This window comes from Musa acuminata, chromosome BXJ2-2 (assembly GCF_036884655.1).
Source record: "Musa acuminata AAA Group cultivar baxijiao chromosome BXJ2-2, Cavendish_Baxijiao_AAA, whole genome shotgun sequence".
Lineage (NCBI taxonomy): Eukaryota > Viridiplantae > Streptophyta > Magnoliopsida > Zingiberales > Musaceae > Musa > Musa acuminata.
Genome location: NC_088339.1, coordinates 31,610,168 through 31,625,545, shown reverse-complemented (window position 1 = coordinate 31,625,545; position 15,378 = coordinate 31,610,168). Strand labels below are relative to the sequence as shown.

The window sequence follows — 15,378 nt, the reverse complement described above, 5'->3', positions numbered from 1 at the left end:
TTAATTTTCAAGTGCTCTTCTAGTCACTTATGCTATGCATGAACAATTTTGGTTAGGTATGTGTTGCATGCTTTTGAAGCTGTCACAGAAGTGCTTTGACCCCTTGTGATGGTTACATGGAGTAGCAGTCTTTTTCTTGCTTCTTGCCTAAGTTATATCCATGATTGTTCCTCTCTTAATACAAGGCTACTCTTTAATTTTCCTAATTGACTCAGTCCTGATGACAGGTGAAGGTTAACTGTTAGCTGCTTAAAACTTGTCTCCATTATTAGGTTTTTTGATGAGGCAGATGTTTCAGTTGCAAACTTCAGCCTTTTGGATAAACTTGTTCTGATGCATCCTTTTACTCAAGATGTTTGATGTCTTCATCAGCCTGCCCCATTACAAGTTGTACTTATTCGATGTTTGGCATCCTTGAATGGACAGATAAACTGTGGGCCATTTCTCATACCCTTTTCTAATGTCTCAAATTTTTTGAGTAGTTTTAGCTCATTGTTTTCTGAGTCCTTGAGAAATGTTGAGCTTAATTTGCTAATGATGACTTGTGATGATCTCAACAAAGTAGTTGTGCATCTTCCTAATCTCAGCTGCAGGACTTACCTGCTACCTGGAAAACAAATAGGGATTCCTGGAACTTGATTGACTGGGAAATTGATTGAGCTGATGTATCGCCATCTATCTGAATACCTGTCAGCATTTGACTTGAACTTGGGTGACATCATTCAGATGTAGAAAACTATTGTTATTCTTTGACACACTCTTCACAACCACCTGCTGTTATTGTTGTCATTATCTATCATTAACACAAATCCTGCCATCCTAAAACCTTAAGCTTTTGGGGTTATTTGTCATCTAATAGAAAACTTTTATCATAATATATGTTTCTATAATGTAAATATATGATTTTATTTTCTTAAGAGTCTATGCCTTTGGGATTATGAATCACTCCCTTTTTTCTTCCATTATGTATCATTTGAGTTTTAGAGAACATTGGTGATTTCATTGGAATCACTCTCGAAAGTGGAGGATACTATCACCACCATTTTTTTTTTGCCTCAAGTAGCATCAATGGTCCAATGATCCTAATCCTAAGAATTGTAGTAATAGTGCTGAAAAGGAAAAGAAATATTTGTAACAGTACTTGTTAGAGCAATCCATGCTGTAGTAAGCACAAAAGTCGTCTTATCATGTACTATTTGTGCCTTTAACGACCGACATCACATGAGAAGGTCCCCCTTGCGAAGCAAGCCGAGGGAGGACAAGAATTGAATGATATGTGCCGAACGGGCTTCTTTCCCTCTTGCTTGATTCAATCCAAACCACGCCATGTGCGTTCCCCGTCTTTCAAGCTATGGATTGCACCTTCGAGCTCGACCATTAATGCGATGGCCGATGGTCAGACCTCAGCACGATTACTCCCATCAGATTCTTATTAGTGGATCGAAGGGAGGAGAGATGTGCTCCATGGCATGCTTACATCTTAAAATCGAGAGATTTCGAGTCAAACTAGCAGATCAATGAACCTATTAAATCATGGGATCTTAGTTTAGGATTTGCGAGACTAGTTAGATGACAAGTATTTGCCGTAGCATGACACTTTTGACTGGGTTCTTGTATGCTACGTTTGTTCTTTGTGATCTCCATCTGCATGCCGTGGAAATCGAGTTGATGCTCACTTCTTCCCCAAGTTAAGAACAGTGTCAGAGTTCTCATAGTTTAGCCTCCTCGATCTCCACGATGGACGGGCATCATAATCACATATGGGATCTTATCGGGAGACGATTGAGACGTAAGAATTGGAAGAATGGGAGATTGAGACGTCGGACTTGGAAGATTAGAAGATCGAGACTTGAGGATCGATAGGTGGCGGTCTTGGATAGAGATCGGAAGACGTCTAGTATTCATCGCGTTAAAAGTCGTGCCATGTTCTCCATGATCCTGATCTGACGGTCGCGGAAGACTCCACGACGGCCTTTAATTATATTACGACGACCAAAAAATGACATTTGCAGCGACACACCTGAAATTTTTACAGAAATGACATCAAAAAAATATTTACTGTCATCAATAAAAAAAAATTGTTCATATCCAAAAAAATAAATTAACCGAAAAAGAGAAATCCCATCGGATATATTAAAAATATGTAGGAACCTTTTTTTTGTTATTTATATTATATTTTTAATTTTCGGAGTTTGGACGGTGGGTGATGCAGTGAACGATGGCGGACGGCGGTGACGGGACTCGTGGGCTCACGAGAGAACCACGTGGATGCTTCCGGTTCTGATGCTGCGGCAAACGGGGCACGACTCGGCGGTGTCGTCGCAGGCGTCGCAGAGGCAGAGGTGGCGGCACGGGACGAGCACAACCGAGGCTGGACGACGCCGGCACGTGCGGCACGCGTGCTCGGGCTCGGCATGGCCCGGGTTTACGTTGGCCGACTCGGCGTCCTCGGCTGGCAGGGGGTCTCCGCACCCGCCCGGATTCCCCTGGGGCGCCGTCGCCGCAGTGGCCGCGGCGTGTTGGAGTTGGGCGTGGAGTGAGGCGGCCGTCACCTGGTCCGCCATGGCCTTGGCTTGCCACGCCATCGACTCGGTTCGGAGGCGGGCGAGGCGGTCCTCGAGCTCGGAGCTCCGCAGCGCCTCCCGCTCCACCTCTGCCTCCTTCTCCCGCAACCTCCGGGCAGCCGACTTCTCCGCCGCGCCCAACAAAGCCCCGTAGTGCTTCTGCCGCTTCTCTGCCAACGTCCGCTGCAGTTGCTCTCCCTTCCTCACAAGAAAACCAAGGCTTGTGAGCCAAAGGAAAACCAGGGACTGTGAGAACAAGGAGGCCGAGAAGGAAGGGAAGGGAGCGTATACCTGGGCGTGGAGGAACTGTTCGATTTCGTCCTTCTGTTGATTGATCTGTGCGGCGAGATCTTCGAAGAGAAGGGAGGAGAAGAGAGACGAGGAAGCAGGAGAAGATGAACATAGAAGCGGGTTGGACTGGTTCTGGCTCTGATGCTGGTTTTGGTCTCCGAAAGCGAGACGGAGGCCGGTGGAGACGAGGGGACGGGGGAGTGTTCGGAGCTCGGCGAGGCTCACAAGCGTCGGTGGCGGGAGGGGTGCAGAGACGGGGAGCGGCTGCAGGGAGAAGAGGTTGACAGGCTGGCTCTGCTGCGGCATCGAAGCCATTGGAACGCTCGTGACCTCCCTGCCCCGCTTCCTCGGATTCCCATTCGCTGAACACGGAACACATCCAATCTCAGAAACCTATACAACAATCGCAGAGCAACAACGATCGAGATAATAACAGAAACGGAAGCCACCCCGGGTGGCTCACCTCCATTGGCGAAGAACACCAGGGACTGATCAAGGAAAAGGGGTTCCATTTCCTTCGCCTCCAGCTCGCTTCTGCATCGACCCGCCGGTCATAAATCACCAAAACCATCCATCAAAAACCCAACTTGGCAAAGAAACCAAAAGTCAGATGGCCAAAAGAATCATCAAAATCCGAGCTTGACGCAGAGATACCCACCCATTTAGTAGCAGAACGTTGGAACGGTATTGGGCTTGAACTGCCATTGCAGTACCGGACGATAAAGAAGATATATGCGGAAGGAAGCGAGCAAAGAAGGCGGATTCGCAGAGCAGAGTAGGGGAGAATAAAGCAGAAAGAAGGGGTATGATTAGAGCAACGGAAGGAAGGAAGGAAGGCAGGCAGGCAGGCAGGCAGGTTCTCGGCCTCTCCTCTTCTTCGCTTCACTGCGCTCCGTTGTTTCGCACCCACCCACGCTTTTAGGCGACAGCAAAAGAAGAAAGCGAGAGAGGCGCTCGTAGCGAACAAATCAAAGGAAGACGGACTTCGCCCTTTTTATGCTCTCCCTCCCACGCCTTACGCGTACGCACTTCAACTTTCTTTTCTTTCTTTCTGTGTTTTTGGGGGTGGGGGGGATTAATTAACATTAAATCATCCCGTAATCGGAGATTTAATTGATTAAGCTGTGATTCGATTCCAAATCTTAAAGGATAACGAGGCAAGTAATGGAAACGAGGGGTGATTTTTCAGATTCATCCTTTGAAACTTTGGAAATAGCGTATTTGTCCTTCCAACGCTTAATAGAGAGAATGGACGTCTTGCGTATACATCCTTCGAATATTTAAATCCTCAGTGTACATCACTTTCTTTAGCATCCATCCATCCATCCCATAAATTCGTATCGATCATTACTAATCATAGTTACAGGTGGATTCGAAATTAAATTATTTTTTAAAATTTATAAGATATTTATTTTATTTGAGTATTTGATTCCTTATAGTATAAATTTAAATTTATAAAGGCTACTTAAAAATATCAATTTATGAATTATGGATATTATTTTTGATGTCATCAAAACGACGAAGATTGGTTATAATGATATATCTCTAAACTTTTGAATTTTATCAGGATATAGAATTTATATATTTTTTTTATTTGGATGATTAATTATAGATTTTCTTAATTAATTCTAACTTTTTAAAAATTTTCAAAGATAATATATACCATAGTTATCAAATCAAATCAAACATTAAGTTGATCGACTATTAATGTTTTGAAGGTATTGGCTAGCTTAGCTGATAAAAAATTAAACATGACTCTCAACTTTGTCGCTTTCACCTTATCGAAAAAAAATTCAAAGCTTCGATTTATTAGAACATTAATTAGATAGATAGATCAATTAATCGAATAAAAATATATGAATAATATTAAAAAATAATTCTAGAATATAGTGGATGAGAGCCTATGCTATTAAAAAAATCAATAAATAAAGAGTTGAGAATATTTATTTTAGGTTCAAAAATTAGAGGATCAAGTTAGTCAATCATACAATTATAAATCCGATAGAATGAGAAAAATAGCACGATCAGTGGTAGAAGATGAAAGAGGACTCGTTTAGGTTGGTTTCAAAAACCAATTGTTCCTTTAAACTAGTCTTCTTTTTTTTTTTTTGACAAATCACAAAAACAACTTTTATTTCCTTTTGATCTGTTTGCTATCTATGATAATTGGCATCTGGAGATGAAACCCTTCGACCTAATTTTAATCTTACTTGGTTGATAGAATGTGTATTAGTTTGAGAGTGATGCCTAATCGAAAACAATGACGTCCATCTCTATTCTTGCCAAAGAAGACGAGCAATTCAAAGTGCAATTTGCGGCCACATATTCGAATCAACGCGTGCTTTTGAATTGTCATTGTCTGTATTAGTTTTCACACTAAAGGATCTCGTCATACATACATACAAAACAATATTTTTGATCTGCCTTTTTCGGTTTAATTTTTTTGAATTATTTTTGTCCGTATTATTTTTCACACCATGAATCGATTGAAGAGTTGTCGAATGCTCAAAATAATATTTTAATGCGGTCCAGCTTGATGATCTTGATATGCTTCAATTATCCTATCAAGAAAACCAATCAAATCTTTGTTTCTTTTTTATTCTTAAAAAAAATTAAATCTCATCTTCGTCGTTTATCCTTTGTAAAAATACAAAAAAAATAATATAATCAGTTTGGTAATATGTTTTTTTACCATATTATGAATATTTTCCTTTCTTTTCTCAAATCATGAGTATGTTTAGTAATATATTCATGCTAATGGGTTTTGTCCATATCAAGATTATATACACAATCTTATCTTTAAAATACATGTACATATATTATGGTTTAAATCTTAATTATCAAGATTGTAAAAAGGCAACACAACACACAATGATGCAAGCTTTACTATAATAGCCGAAGGTATATTACTTGGACTGACTAAAGGAATAAAATTCACATTTTAGTTAACCTCTTAACATAAAAGAAGGAAGAACTCACTATCTTCACCTACTGTTGTAAGTGCAGCTCACATATAATGGAATTATTGCACTAAGTCAAGCACATACAAGAAAAGATATTATATGGGCCCAACTCTTACGAGCTTCACACGTGCTGTGGAGGACTCCTCGCCACCACCACCACCACCTTCCTCTTTCTCCACAGTCATCTTACGATCTTCTCCGTTCTCATGTCTATCTGCACAATTCAGGGACTCATCTGCACCCGACCGACCGTCATCACATAGCAAAGCAAAGGGAGAGAAGTTGGTGGCAAGAAATTAAAAGCTGTGTTGGTGGGAAGCGAGGAGGTAAAGATCAAATCGATGGCTGTCAGGGTTGGGATTTTTGGAGCCCACCACATCGGTAGAAAATAAAATATTATCTGCATCCACAGAGTCTCCATCTTTCATGTTCAGCTGTTGCAAATTACGTGGGGAAGCAGCCCACAACTTTGAGTCACTGTTGGTGTCAGCTTCTCAGAAATGGACCATTCAACTCTGTGTTTGCCCTGTGGTGGTTCTCTACTGTGACACTCTCTCTTCCTTCCTTTGTTTAACCACCAACTCGATCATCCAACCAATGCATATATTTATGTATTCACATGCCCCACTCTTCCATCCATCACAACAAATCTCATATGAGATGGGAGAACAGAAGATATGAATTATGCAGTATGAACATATAAGAAAAGAAAGGTGGGTGTCATATACACAGCACTTTTCTTGGCCTTATTATGATGCCACGAGGATTCGGAGCTGCAAAAATACATGTACCATAAAGGTTGGTGATCGATCATGTGTGGCCACAAGCATTAAAATCCTCTACGGCACCACATCCATTTGTTGTGGACAAACCAACTACTAAATTGTAGGATGCACGTATTGATCAAGTATAAAACTTGTCGTGTTCTTATCGAGTCCATTTGCATCTTCTCATGTATCTAATCTTTAGTAGAGAGGTGTCCATTTCCATATACTTGATTCCAAGAACCCTGGGAAGAGGCTCATGTTCACTGGTGGTGAAGCTGAAGAGAAATTTGAGGCTTCCATATCAACTGTTTCACCTTGTGCAACATGAAAAGCACTTCACAGGCAAGACTGCTTGATTCAGCCATTCACAGAGAGAGTAAATTGGAGACAAAGGAACACAGCTTTTATCACATCCATTCAACAACCTTCTGGACTCTGCAACCAGTAAAATTGAATGCCATACGCAACTTGAAAAAAGAGCACCCATATCATGTGATACTGTGATTGTACTTCATTGCAGCATCTGTGTTGATGTAGGAGGAGGAAAACAATTGCCTTGTCTCTCTTTTCACCAATATTTCTCTTCGGTTGGATGCCCTTACTAAAAGCTTTTGACATTCCAACAGTTAAAAGGTAACTCCAAGGATCCTTTTTCTTTTCTCATCTTTTTTTCTCTTTCTCTGGTTATCATCTAAGTTCTGATAAAGGATGCTGCCAAGTGCAGAAGTCTCATGTGACAACTTTAACCACAGACTTGCTTTACTGCCACGAGAGAAGGTGGAGAAACAGGCTCAACTTCCACTGCACAACATACAATGAAGACCAAAACACTGGTCAGTGGTTAGAGTGAAATAAACACCAAAGAAATAGAAGAAACCTTATCTTGGGTTTTATTTTGAGGAGAAAATTTACTAAGATGTCAGGAAGTCATGTCTTAGCAAAGTAGTACAAACACAAAAGCAGTAGTCATATCCATGCTCCCAAACCAGCAAAGTATTTTGCTGCCAGAAGGGGGGTACCAATCCGCCTTTCCTTTGCCTCCACGCTGCCTCGACTTTGGCTGGCTTCTCCCCCTCTTAATGCTATCATGCTCTCCTCACCCACCTATAGACTGCACACATCCCTGTTCCCTCTGACATCTCCTCCTCTCTCGAGCCACCATTAATGTAACCTTTCTGAGTGAGAAGAAGAGCATCCGCTCTCTTCCTTCCGTTGCTTCTCCTTGGATGGCAACCGGAAGCTTTACTTTTCCACCAACTTTCTAACAGTAATTAATGTAGCAAGGTCTTTATCCATGGATTAAGTCGGGGAGAGCACATGAGATCGATCAATCTCTCTCTCTGTCTGTCGACAGTGTAGAGGACACCAAACCAAATATTATTTATCACTGAAACTGTGGAATATCTTGAAAGTGATACCTGCACAGTGAAATGAGGTGGGGCTTCACTTCACCGGCATCTATTGGGAAGAAGCTTTCTTCCCAATAGATTTATCTCAGAGAACATTTATAATGGCATGGTCAGTGTGTTGGCCACAGTAACTCTTGGTTAGAGTTGTGGACCAACCTCTGGATGCTGCCATAGACAAACCTAGAGAGCATTCATTATATTGAAGCTGGAGAGCTGGAATCATGGGGAAGGAATGAAGAAAAAGACAAGTTGATGCCTTGATTGCTAGGTGACAATCTTGCTATTATAATATCTTTTGATGTATCCTCAGGGAAATCAGGACTGATTTAACTCTACTCTGGCAATCCAGGCTGAAGGCACAAAAAGAAAAAAGTTAATTAAAGACCATAAGAAAAAAAAAATTAAGTGAAATTTAAGGATTAACTTGAGCTAAGAAAAAGCTTGTTTAGTCCAAGAACTTAGATCTGGCTATCTTCTAATAAATTTTGGGATTTCAACCATATATTGTCTCCTCATCTAATCAAAAGTTGGGCAGCTAACTTATGATCAGCTGTGTCTGAAAACTGAAAAATTCAGATATTGGTCTCATATCCTTTCTTCTAAAGCTATAAATTCACTTTGTAAATAAAAATGTTAATCTATCACTGTCATCCACATTTAATAATATGTAGGAGTTGGTCAATCTGCACATTCATCAACTTTAGTAAAATCACTTCCACATCACAGCAAAATTAGGTTAAGCTAATTCAATACGATTTCGTTGTCACCTGTCATCAAGCAAAATATCCAAAGTGAAATTGGCTTGCTCTTGTGATGTTTGATCTAATTCTTCCTAATTGCATGTTCTTGTCATGGGATATGTTCATCTCTATCTTCTTATCTATCCCACTAAGTCCCTTTTTTGGCCATTGTTGACCAAAAATAGGGCCTTATTATTACATCTTTGAAGCCATAATGAAACTCAAAATGCCATGACTATTGAGCTTGGAATGTAGCAAGAGACAAGCATCCCATACCCCATTCTTCTAACCTTCCATTCCGTGACATATAACTAAATCAAAAAGATCATTTGGTGGAACATTGCTAGGCTTAAAAGGCTCTTAGACCAGATTTTGACTGAAAAGGATTCAATCCACACACGACAGATGCCACAGTAACAGCAAATGCAATTAGTGATTAATTGGCTAAGGTTTTTGACAAGAGAAGGTGGACATCTATCATTTCAGTGCAGCCTCTTTTATCTTGTATGAATGCTTATAACTTATTTGAATATATGTGCATGATGATCAGACTGAATAATCATTTAAATATTAGATGCACAAAAATCATATTAACAAGCAAGCTTAACAATTCATAACTGTGTTTTGTCTAGATAGCTATCATTTCAGTGCAGCCTCTTTATGGTCTTGTTTGAATGCCAAAACCTATTATATGTGAATGATGATACATTGAATGATCATTTACATATTAGATGCATCAAATTCATATTAAGAAGCAGAGCTTAGCGCCTGTCCAAATAATGTTGATAAGGTATAGGGAGAAATGGCAGGCATAGTATGATTCTTCACATGTAAATCTGAAACACTCCAAAAAGAGAAGAGTTAGGTATAAATGGTAGAAGAGAACATATCAAGAATCCCAGACAAATGAAGAAATGCATCAGCAGTCTAAATGGCTGTATGGTTACTTTGGAAGAGTCAGAAAGTTAGGACGCTGTTTTCCATCATAATTTGCTAGTCTAAAAACTACTGTGTTCCTCATTCAGTGCACCACCAACTAGTTAGGGATGACACCACTTTGAATGTAAGGTAGGTAGCTTTGGATTTTGATGTGCAAGCAACCAGGAACTGAAATGAAAGGAAAAGGAGCATCCTCGAGAGATGAAGGCACAAAGAAAACCATCATAAGTTTATTGCTAAAGTTGACAATCTGCAAAGTTGGAACACCTTTATTTCCATGGTTGCTTGAATTTTTATGTACTATGGAGTTGGAATACAGATGGTCACCTTCTGCAATTCCTATTTCACCTATTCCATTATAATATGTAATCATACACATGGAAAATGACACTGGATACTAATTCTTACTGGATAGCCTTTTATACCCTCAGAATATTAATCAAAAACCTAACATGGCCTGACAATGTTCCTTAGTTTGGCTCTCCTTGACTTCAAAAAGCTTCTCTAACATGGCTTCTCAACCACCTAAGAATCTGAAATCTAAACTTGGAAGCCTTACATCACACTGCTGTACCTAGGACCATTAAATGACAGAACGCGAACATGATTAGCCTCAGAAGTCAGACCACCAACCATCCTTTGAAACTTATCCAATCAATCATTCATTTCGTGCTAATTTGTAGTGCATAATCTATGGATAAACTTGCAAAAGAAACTGATGTCATCATGACAGATAGCTTAGATACCATGATATGCTAAGCACAGCAATAAGAGCCAGTGGCCAGAATGCAAATGGCCTTAATATACTCTTGATGCCACATTGGCATAGGTGTGGCATGGCAGTCCTCTTGTATGATCAAAATCATCACGTAGTATCATCACATTAACTGCTGGTTTAGGAAGAACTACACAACTCCTGTTGTATGACAATATAACTTAAGGCTATACCAACAAGATGCAGTTTCTGCAGCCACTTGGCTGATCAAAGTGCATAGCTCCACAAACACAGTTACTAATAGTAGGATTAGAAGCCCAAAATCATAGTGTCAAGGTTTTGTTAATCGGGTAGGGTACTTGTTGCCATATTAAGGTGATGAAGTAATTAATTTGCTAACGACATGGCAAAAGATTCAGTAATTTTACAAACATACTGTAAAAATAACAGGAACTAACCCATACCTGCAACAGCTGGAAAAGCATACCCACGGATGTACTTATAATCTAATATTTTTTGAATCAGCATTGTAAGAATTCCAAGAACAGATGCCCGATGGACGTGCAACAATACTGTAGAATTGCATCCAACAATAGTATGCATGCCTCCTTGGCTGCAATATCCATGGCCTTTGCTACTTCATCCCTTTAAAAAAAAAAAAAAACTGCACCAATCAAACTCAGCCTACCTATGAAGATCAACGCCTCCAGTAACAGCATTAGATTTCCAATATATTGTACAGTGATTGAGTCCATGATATACCATTGTGGGACCCAAGGATCCCACAACAATGACAATCAGATATTGCAAAATGTGAAACGGATGCTAATGGTACAAGGAATTCTCAGACCTGGGGAGTTTACAGGTAGGTTTTCTCTTCTTCGTTATCAACCTTCTCATGACATTGGAATTACATATGCACGATCATAAAGATCTAGTGATTGATACATGGAACAGCTAAAATAAAGAAAGCATCATCCTTGGTACACTAAATTTCAATCACTTCCTAATGAACTTCTTGTAAGCAGTCAGCGACATTCAAACCAACTAGCTAAGAAATTAAGGCATGTCCACAATAAAATTAGAGTCATAGCCGAGGTGATATACTTGAGTCATAATTCTGCAATTTGGCTGAGAGATGAGAACTGTGCTTTAATGTTCCCAAGAGTATCTTCATCAACGTGGACAGTTGCAGACATCTTAGATAGAGAATGAAAAGACAAAGTTACCACACTTTCTGATTCTTGCTTGGTCATTAACTGATTTTCACTTCTCAAATTACTAGATGCATCTGCAACAATATCCATCTGGTCTGACAGCTGAGATTTCATGTCTAAGCAAGATCTGAGATCTTCATCACTTTCTGCTCTACTCAACTTATTAATTAAGTGAGTCATTGCTGCACTTCTTTCATGGCGCCATTTCATGGTCTTTTTCGACCTTTGACACTCTTCATGATCATCTACGTCATCAACATGTGTTGAACTATCAACATGAATAAATTTTGCATCACGCAACTTGCTCAATTTCTGATCAATAAGGTCCCATATCCTCTCTCGCAAAACAGCAACTCTTTCAGAATCAGCTTTAAGCTTCATTTTAATCTCAGATACCAAATTTTCAGAAGAACTAGGACCAAATCTGGTCTGGTGACCGGGTTCAGTTCCTTCCATGATTGAGAGTGTTTCTTCCAGCAAATCGACATTTTCCATGTACCTATCAAGTGCCTCATTTTCAGCTTCAATATTTTGTTCAAAATGTTCTCTTAACTTCATAAACCTCCACTGGTTTATATCTGTTGCATCCTGAGACATTGCCAAGATCCTGAAGTCGTCAGCAAAAGTAACTGGAGCTTATCAGCAATTTTGAACAAATGACTACAAACAAGGACTATAGTCACAATACCTTCCTGGTAAGAGGTCTCTTTGTCCGTAAAATATTGGCAAAATTATTAGAAAGCTGCCTGAGTGAATTAAGTCTCCAAGAAGCCCTGAACCATTAAATGGTTAGACAATACTAACAAACAGCCATGTTAATAAATATTTTTTCTACATCCTGGATTTGCACAACTTACCCAATTGTAGACACATCATTTGATGGTTGTTCCACTGATATGGAACTAGAAACTGGTGGTTTGTCTGGTAAAATACCATTCTGTTTCAGAACTGTTGTATTTGCCCTCGAAGCAAGATTGACAAAAGTGAATATTAGTAAGAATATCATTAGTTCAACCCAGTAAGGTAACTTTATTGAAACATCAAAACAGTGCATAATTGTTCCATTTATTGAAATATCATAACAGCGCATAATTGTTCCATGTGGTCAGTGAGAGAAATTGTTTCATGGTGATCTCAAAGAAACAACAGTGATGCAGCTAAATAGTTAAAGAGGTTCAATTTTGTGATTCATTACTGATTTCTGCATTAATTTATCAGCGTACCATGAATATGACATGGATTTTCGGCTTTGGCACAACAACTCTTACATGATTGGAAGGGGCACCTACAAAAGCAATGTCAAGCCTCAACAAAAGTCCATGGAACAAAAAACCATATGGACACCATTATACTACAAAAAAAAAAAAAATCAAATTCCCAATAGCTTGATGCAATGAAAATTATTAGCTTAACAAATAACAAGAATTTAATGCACCTTCTAAAAGGACAAGTTTAATTTGCTTGATTACTTTATCCATTGGTTGCTTCCTAATGCAAAGATGTTGTGCCCCTTCTTCTAGATTTGAGTTCAGGGATGCGTCAGAGTTTTACTGTATGGTCACAAGAGATATGATGACAACGAAAAGTTCAGGAGAAACAATAGAACAAGAAGAACAAGAAGAGAAGACGAGAAAAACAGAAAGGAGAAAAGGAAGGAGTTGAAGAAAATATAGATTAGAGAAGAAGAAGAGAGAAAGAGAAGGCCGACCAGGTCTGATCCCAGGCTAGGTGTCCATCTCCAACAAGTGGTATTCAATGAACCCAATAATTCGAGTACTCAATACAAATCCAACTCAATATCAGGGGCACAAATACTAAAAACTGGAACCATGAAGTTATTGCACAGTATATGGATTCTCAATCCATACCTAATAAAGAAATACAAATATCCAACACTCAACCTGATACCCAATGAGAATATGATGGCTTTTGGATTAGGATCCATGCTTATATTTTCCAATTCCTTGATAGACTTGGACTCTTACTCAAACTGTATCTTGTCCTTAATGGTTTGAGTCCATTGAAACATATGACTTAGATTATATGAAAGATGACCCAAAGATTTGTCAGACTCCAGATTAGCATCAACCCGTTGCCTAGGCTTAGGTCAAAGAAAAAGAATGAAAAAGGAGGTAATTCAAAGCATGAGGCTCCCACTAATGCTGAAATAAGGTAGACTCGATGTACGCAAACTTTCCCCTACAAGCAAAGACTGGTCATAAAGGAATAATCTTACTGAAATGCCAAAGCATGCACTCTCAATGCCTGAAATTTGGTCAAGCTTTAAAAAAGAACTGCATGATACCCTAGTATTGGACCCTAAAGGAAACGACATATGTTCTGAAGTAAGCATGTCAGTTTATTAGATTATACAGAAAGTGGCTACATATCAGTTATCATGTCCAGCAATTACATCCTGATGAAAGAAAGTGACCAATTGACCAACTCTACCAAAAAGAAATGCAACATTTGGGAATCATAAGGATTACAACCTTTCCCCACACAAAAGTAAATCTCTGATCTAATCATTGTTATTCCTCATTTTGTTTCACATGTCCTTCATCTGAAATACCTTCCTAATTTTTTTTATTACTACCTTAACACATTTTGTAACTCAAAAAACTAAAGGGGCAAGCACATCAACCTAGAACGAGCAACATTGCCACACTTGATACACTTCGGTTTGTTGAGTCCTCGGAGGCTTGGCTTTGGCATTTCATAGGAACCAGGCTGTTGAGGTGTTGTGTTGCCATTTATGGCTGTGATGGCGATGATAGAGTCACCAATGTTGCTAATAGAGACAGGAGATGAAGAAGCCATGTGACTGATCTCTTCCAAAAGGCAGAGCTCCGAAATGAAACTGCACAGAATACAAAAAGATGAGAACAAGAACCAAATCGACACATGTTATGCAACACTATTCACATAGACCGCATACACATGCTAAGAAAGAATGACAGGACAGAAAAGACAGATATGCATCATGGCAACACTCGAGTTAAGAATTAGCTTAAACCATTTGCTTGGATTGCAGTAAGCCCCAAATTCCACCATAGCGTCACTCATGTGCCAGAAAGATTTACAAAGCTACCCTGCCTTACTACACTTAAACCTTAGTAGAAGAGAAGAAAAAGATAGGTCTGTTTGAGTGAGGAAGAACAATGCTATAGTTCTTTCCGTAGGGCACAAACCAACATCGCGTTTAGATCAATCATTCGACTCATACCAACGGGCTAGCCATGGAGATTCTCACTATCTAGACGAGTGCCCTGAAGGATTAGCCAGTTCTGTTGAAACAGAAGGGACCCGGTCCTAGGTTCAACAAAGAAAAAACTGAGGGACCAACAGATCCATTATGCAGTGCGAATATCCAATTCGATCCACCGGCCGCCTGGTGACATAACTTCCACACCCAAGCACTAAACGGGCGAAAGAACAAGAGAAGCGAGAGCGAGAGAGACGCACCTGTAGAGAAATGGAACTTGGTTGTGCTTCTACGATCTTGGGGTCCTCATCATCAGGAAGAAACCCTAACCCTAACAGAATAGGAGCAGTTTGTATTTTGGAAGGAGCGGTCCACCGCCACCAGAAGGGATGGCCGGTGGGGGCGAGAGTCGCTTTTAAAAGAATAATGGCGGATGGATGCAGTGATTACGAATCAGGCCTTTCTATGACCTGTCCCAAGTGTGACGCGTGGGGCTCGTATCAAGATTGAGTCCGGACAAACCGACTTGGATCCAAGCGGGACTTGACGAACGCAGTCGATCGATTGG

General features: G+C 39.9%; 2 protein-coding genes across 6 annotated transcripts; both read right to left on the bottom strand.

Annotated features, from left to right (window-relative positions):
- Positions 1–1,518: 1,518 nt before the first annotated feature.
- On the bottom strand, positions 1,519–3,839 carry LOC135606066 (probable BOI-related E3 ubiquitin-protein ligase 2). Of its 3 annotated transcripts, XR_010484667.1 has the most exons (5): positions 3,514–3,839; positions 3,319–3,389; positions 2,856–3,217; positions 2,152–2,762; positions 1,519–2,020 (listed from the first exon to the last, which is right to left on the bottom strand). XR_010484667.1 is itself a non-coding variant. In XM_065096825.1 (4 exons), exons 2-4 carry the CDS (start codon positions 3,365–3,367, stop codon positions 2,250–2,252), a joined length of 924 nt encoding a protein of 307 aa, XP_064952897.1. In that variant the 5' UTR covers positions 3,368–3,441; positions 3,514–3,839; the 3' UTR covers positions 1,925–2,249. The 3 variants fall into 3 exon arrangements, 2 of the variants coding, with proteins under 2 accessions (XP_064952897.1, XP_064952896.1); XM_065096825.1 differs by having other exon boundaries at positions 1,925–2,762; positions 3,319–3,441; XM_065096824.1 differs by having other exon boundaries at positions 1,925–2,762.
- Positions 3,840–6,489: 2,650 nt separating this feature from the next.
- Positions 6,490–15,348, bottom strand: LOC135606065 (uncharacterized). 3 transcript variants are annotated; one of them, XR_010484666.1, is made up of 8 exons: positions 15,071–15,348; positions 14,250–14,465; positions 12,829–12,890; positions 12,463–12,553; positions 12,294–12,378; positions 11,496–12,193; positions 10,853–11,033; positions 6,490–7,386 (listed from the first exon to the last, which is right to left on the bottom strand). XR_010484666.1 is itself a non-coding variant. In XM_065096821.1 (6 exons), exons 2-6 carry the CDS (start codon positions 14,423–14,425, stop codon positions 11,501–11,503), a joined length of 1,107 nt encoding a protein of 368 aa, XP_064952893.1. In that variant the 5' UTR covers positions 14,426–14,465; positions 15,071–15,345; the 3' UTR covers positions 11,080–11,500. The 3 variants fall into 3 exon arrangements, 2 of the variants coding, with proteins under 2 accessions (XP_064952893.1, XP_064952894.1); XM_065096821.1 differs by lacking the exons at positions 6,490–7,386; positions 10,853–11,033 and having other exon boundaries at positions 11,080–12,193; positions 15,071–15,345; XM_065096822.1 differs by lacking the exons at positions 6,490–7,386; positions 10,853–11,033; positions 12,829–12,890; positions 15,071–15,348 and having other exon boundaries at positions 11,080–12,193; positions 14,250–14,389.
- Between the last annotated feature and the right edge of the window lie 30 nt (positions 15,349–15,378).

Bases quoted from the DNA above. Each gene is read 5' to 3' on its own strand.
- LOC135606065 (XM_065096821.1), bottom strand. From the start codon at position 14,425: ATGGCTTCTTCATCTCCTGTCTCTATTAGCAACATTGGTGACTCTATC. The intron at 12,891-14,249 runs GTTGATGTGCTT...TTGCTTTTGTAG, and splicing joins GGCAATGTTGCTCGTTCTAG to GTGCCCCTTCCAATCATGTA. The intron at 12,554-12,828 runs GTACGCTGATAA...CAAATACAACAG, and splicing joins AAATCCATGTCATATTCATG to TTCTGAAACAGAATGGTATT.
- LOC135606066 (XM_065096824.1), bottom strand. From the start codon at position 3,560: ATGGCAGTTCAAGCCCAATACCGTTCCAACGTTCTGCTACTAAATGG. The intron at 3,218-3,318 runs GTGAGCCACCCG...TTCCGTGTTCAG, and splicing joins GGTGTTCTTCGCCAATGGAG to CGAATGGGAATCCGAGGAAG. The intron at 2,763-2,855 runs GTATACGCTCCC...CTTGTGAGGAAG, and splicing joins AACAGTTCCTCCACGCCCAG to GGAGAGCAACTGCAGCGGAC.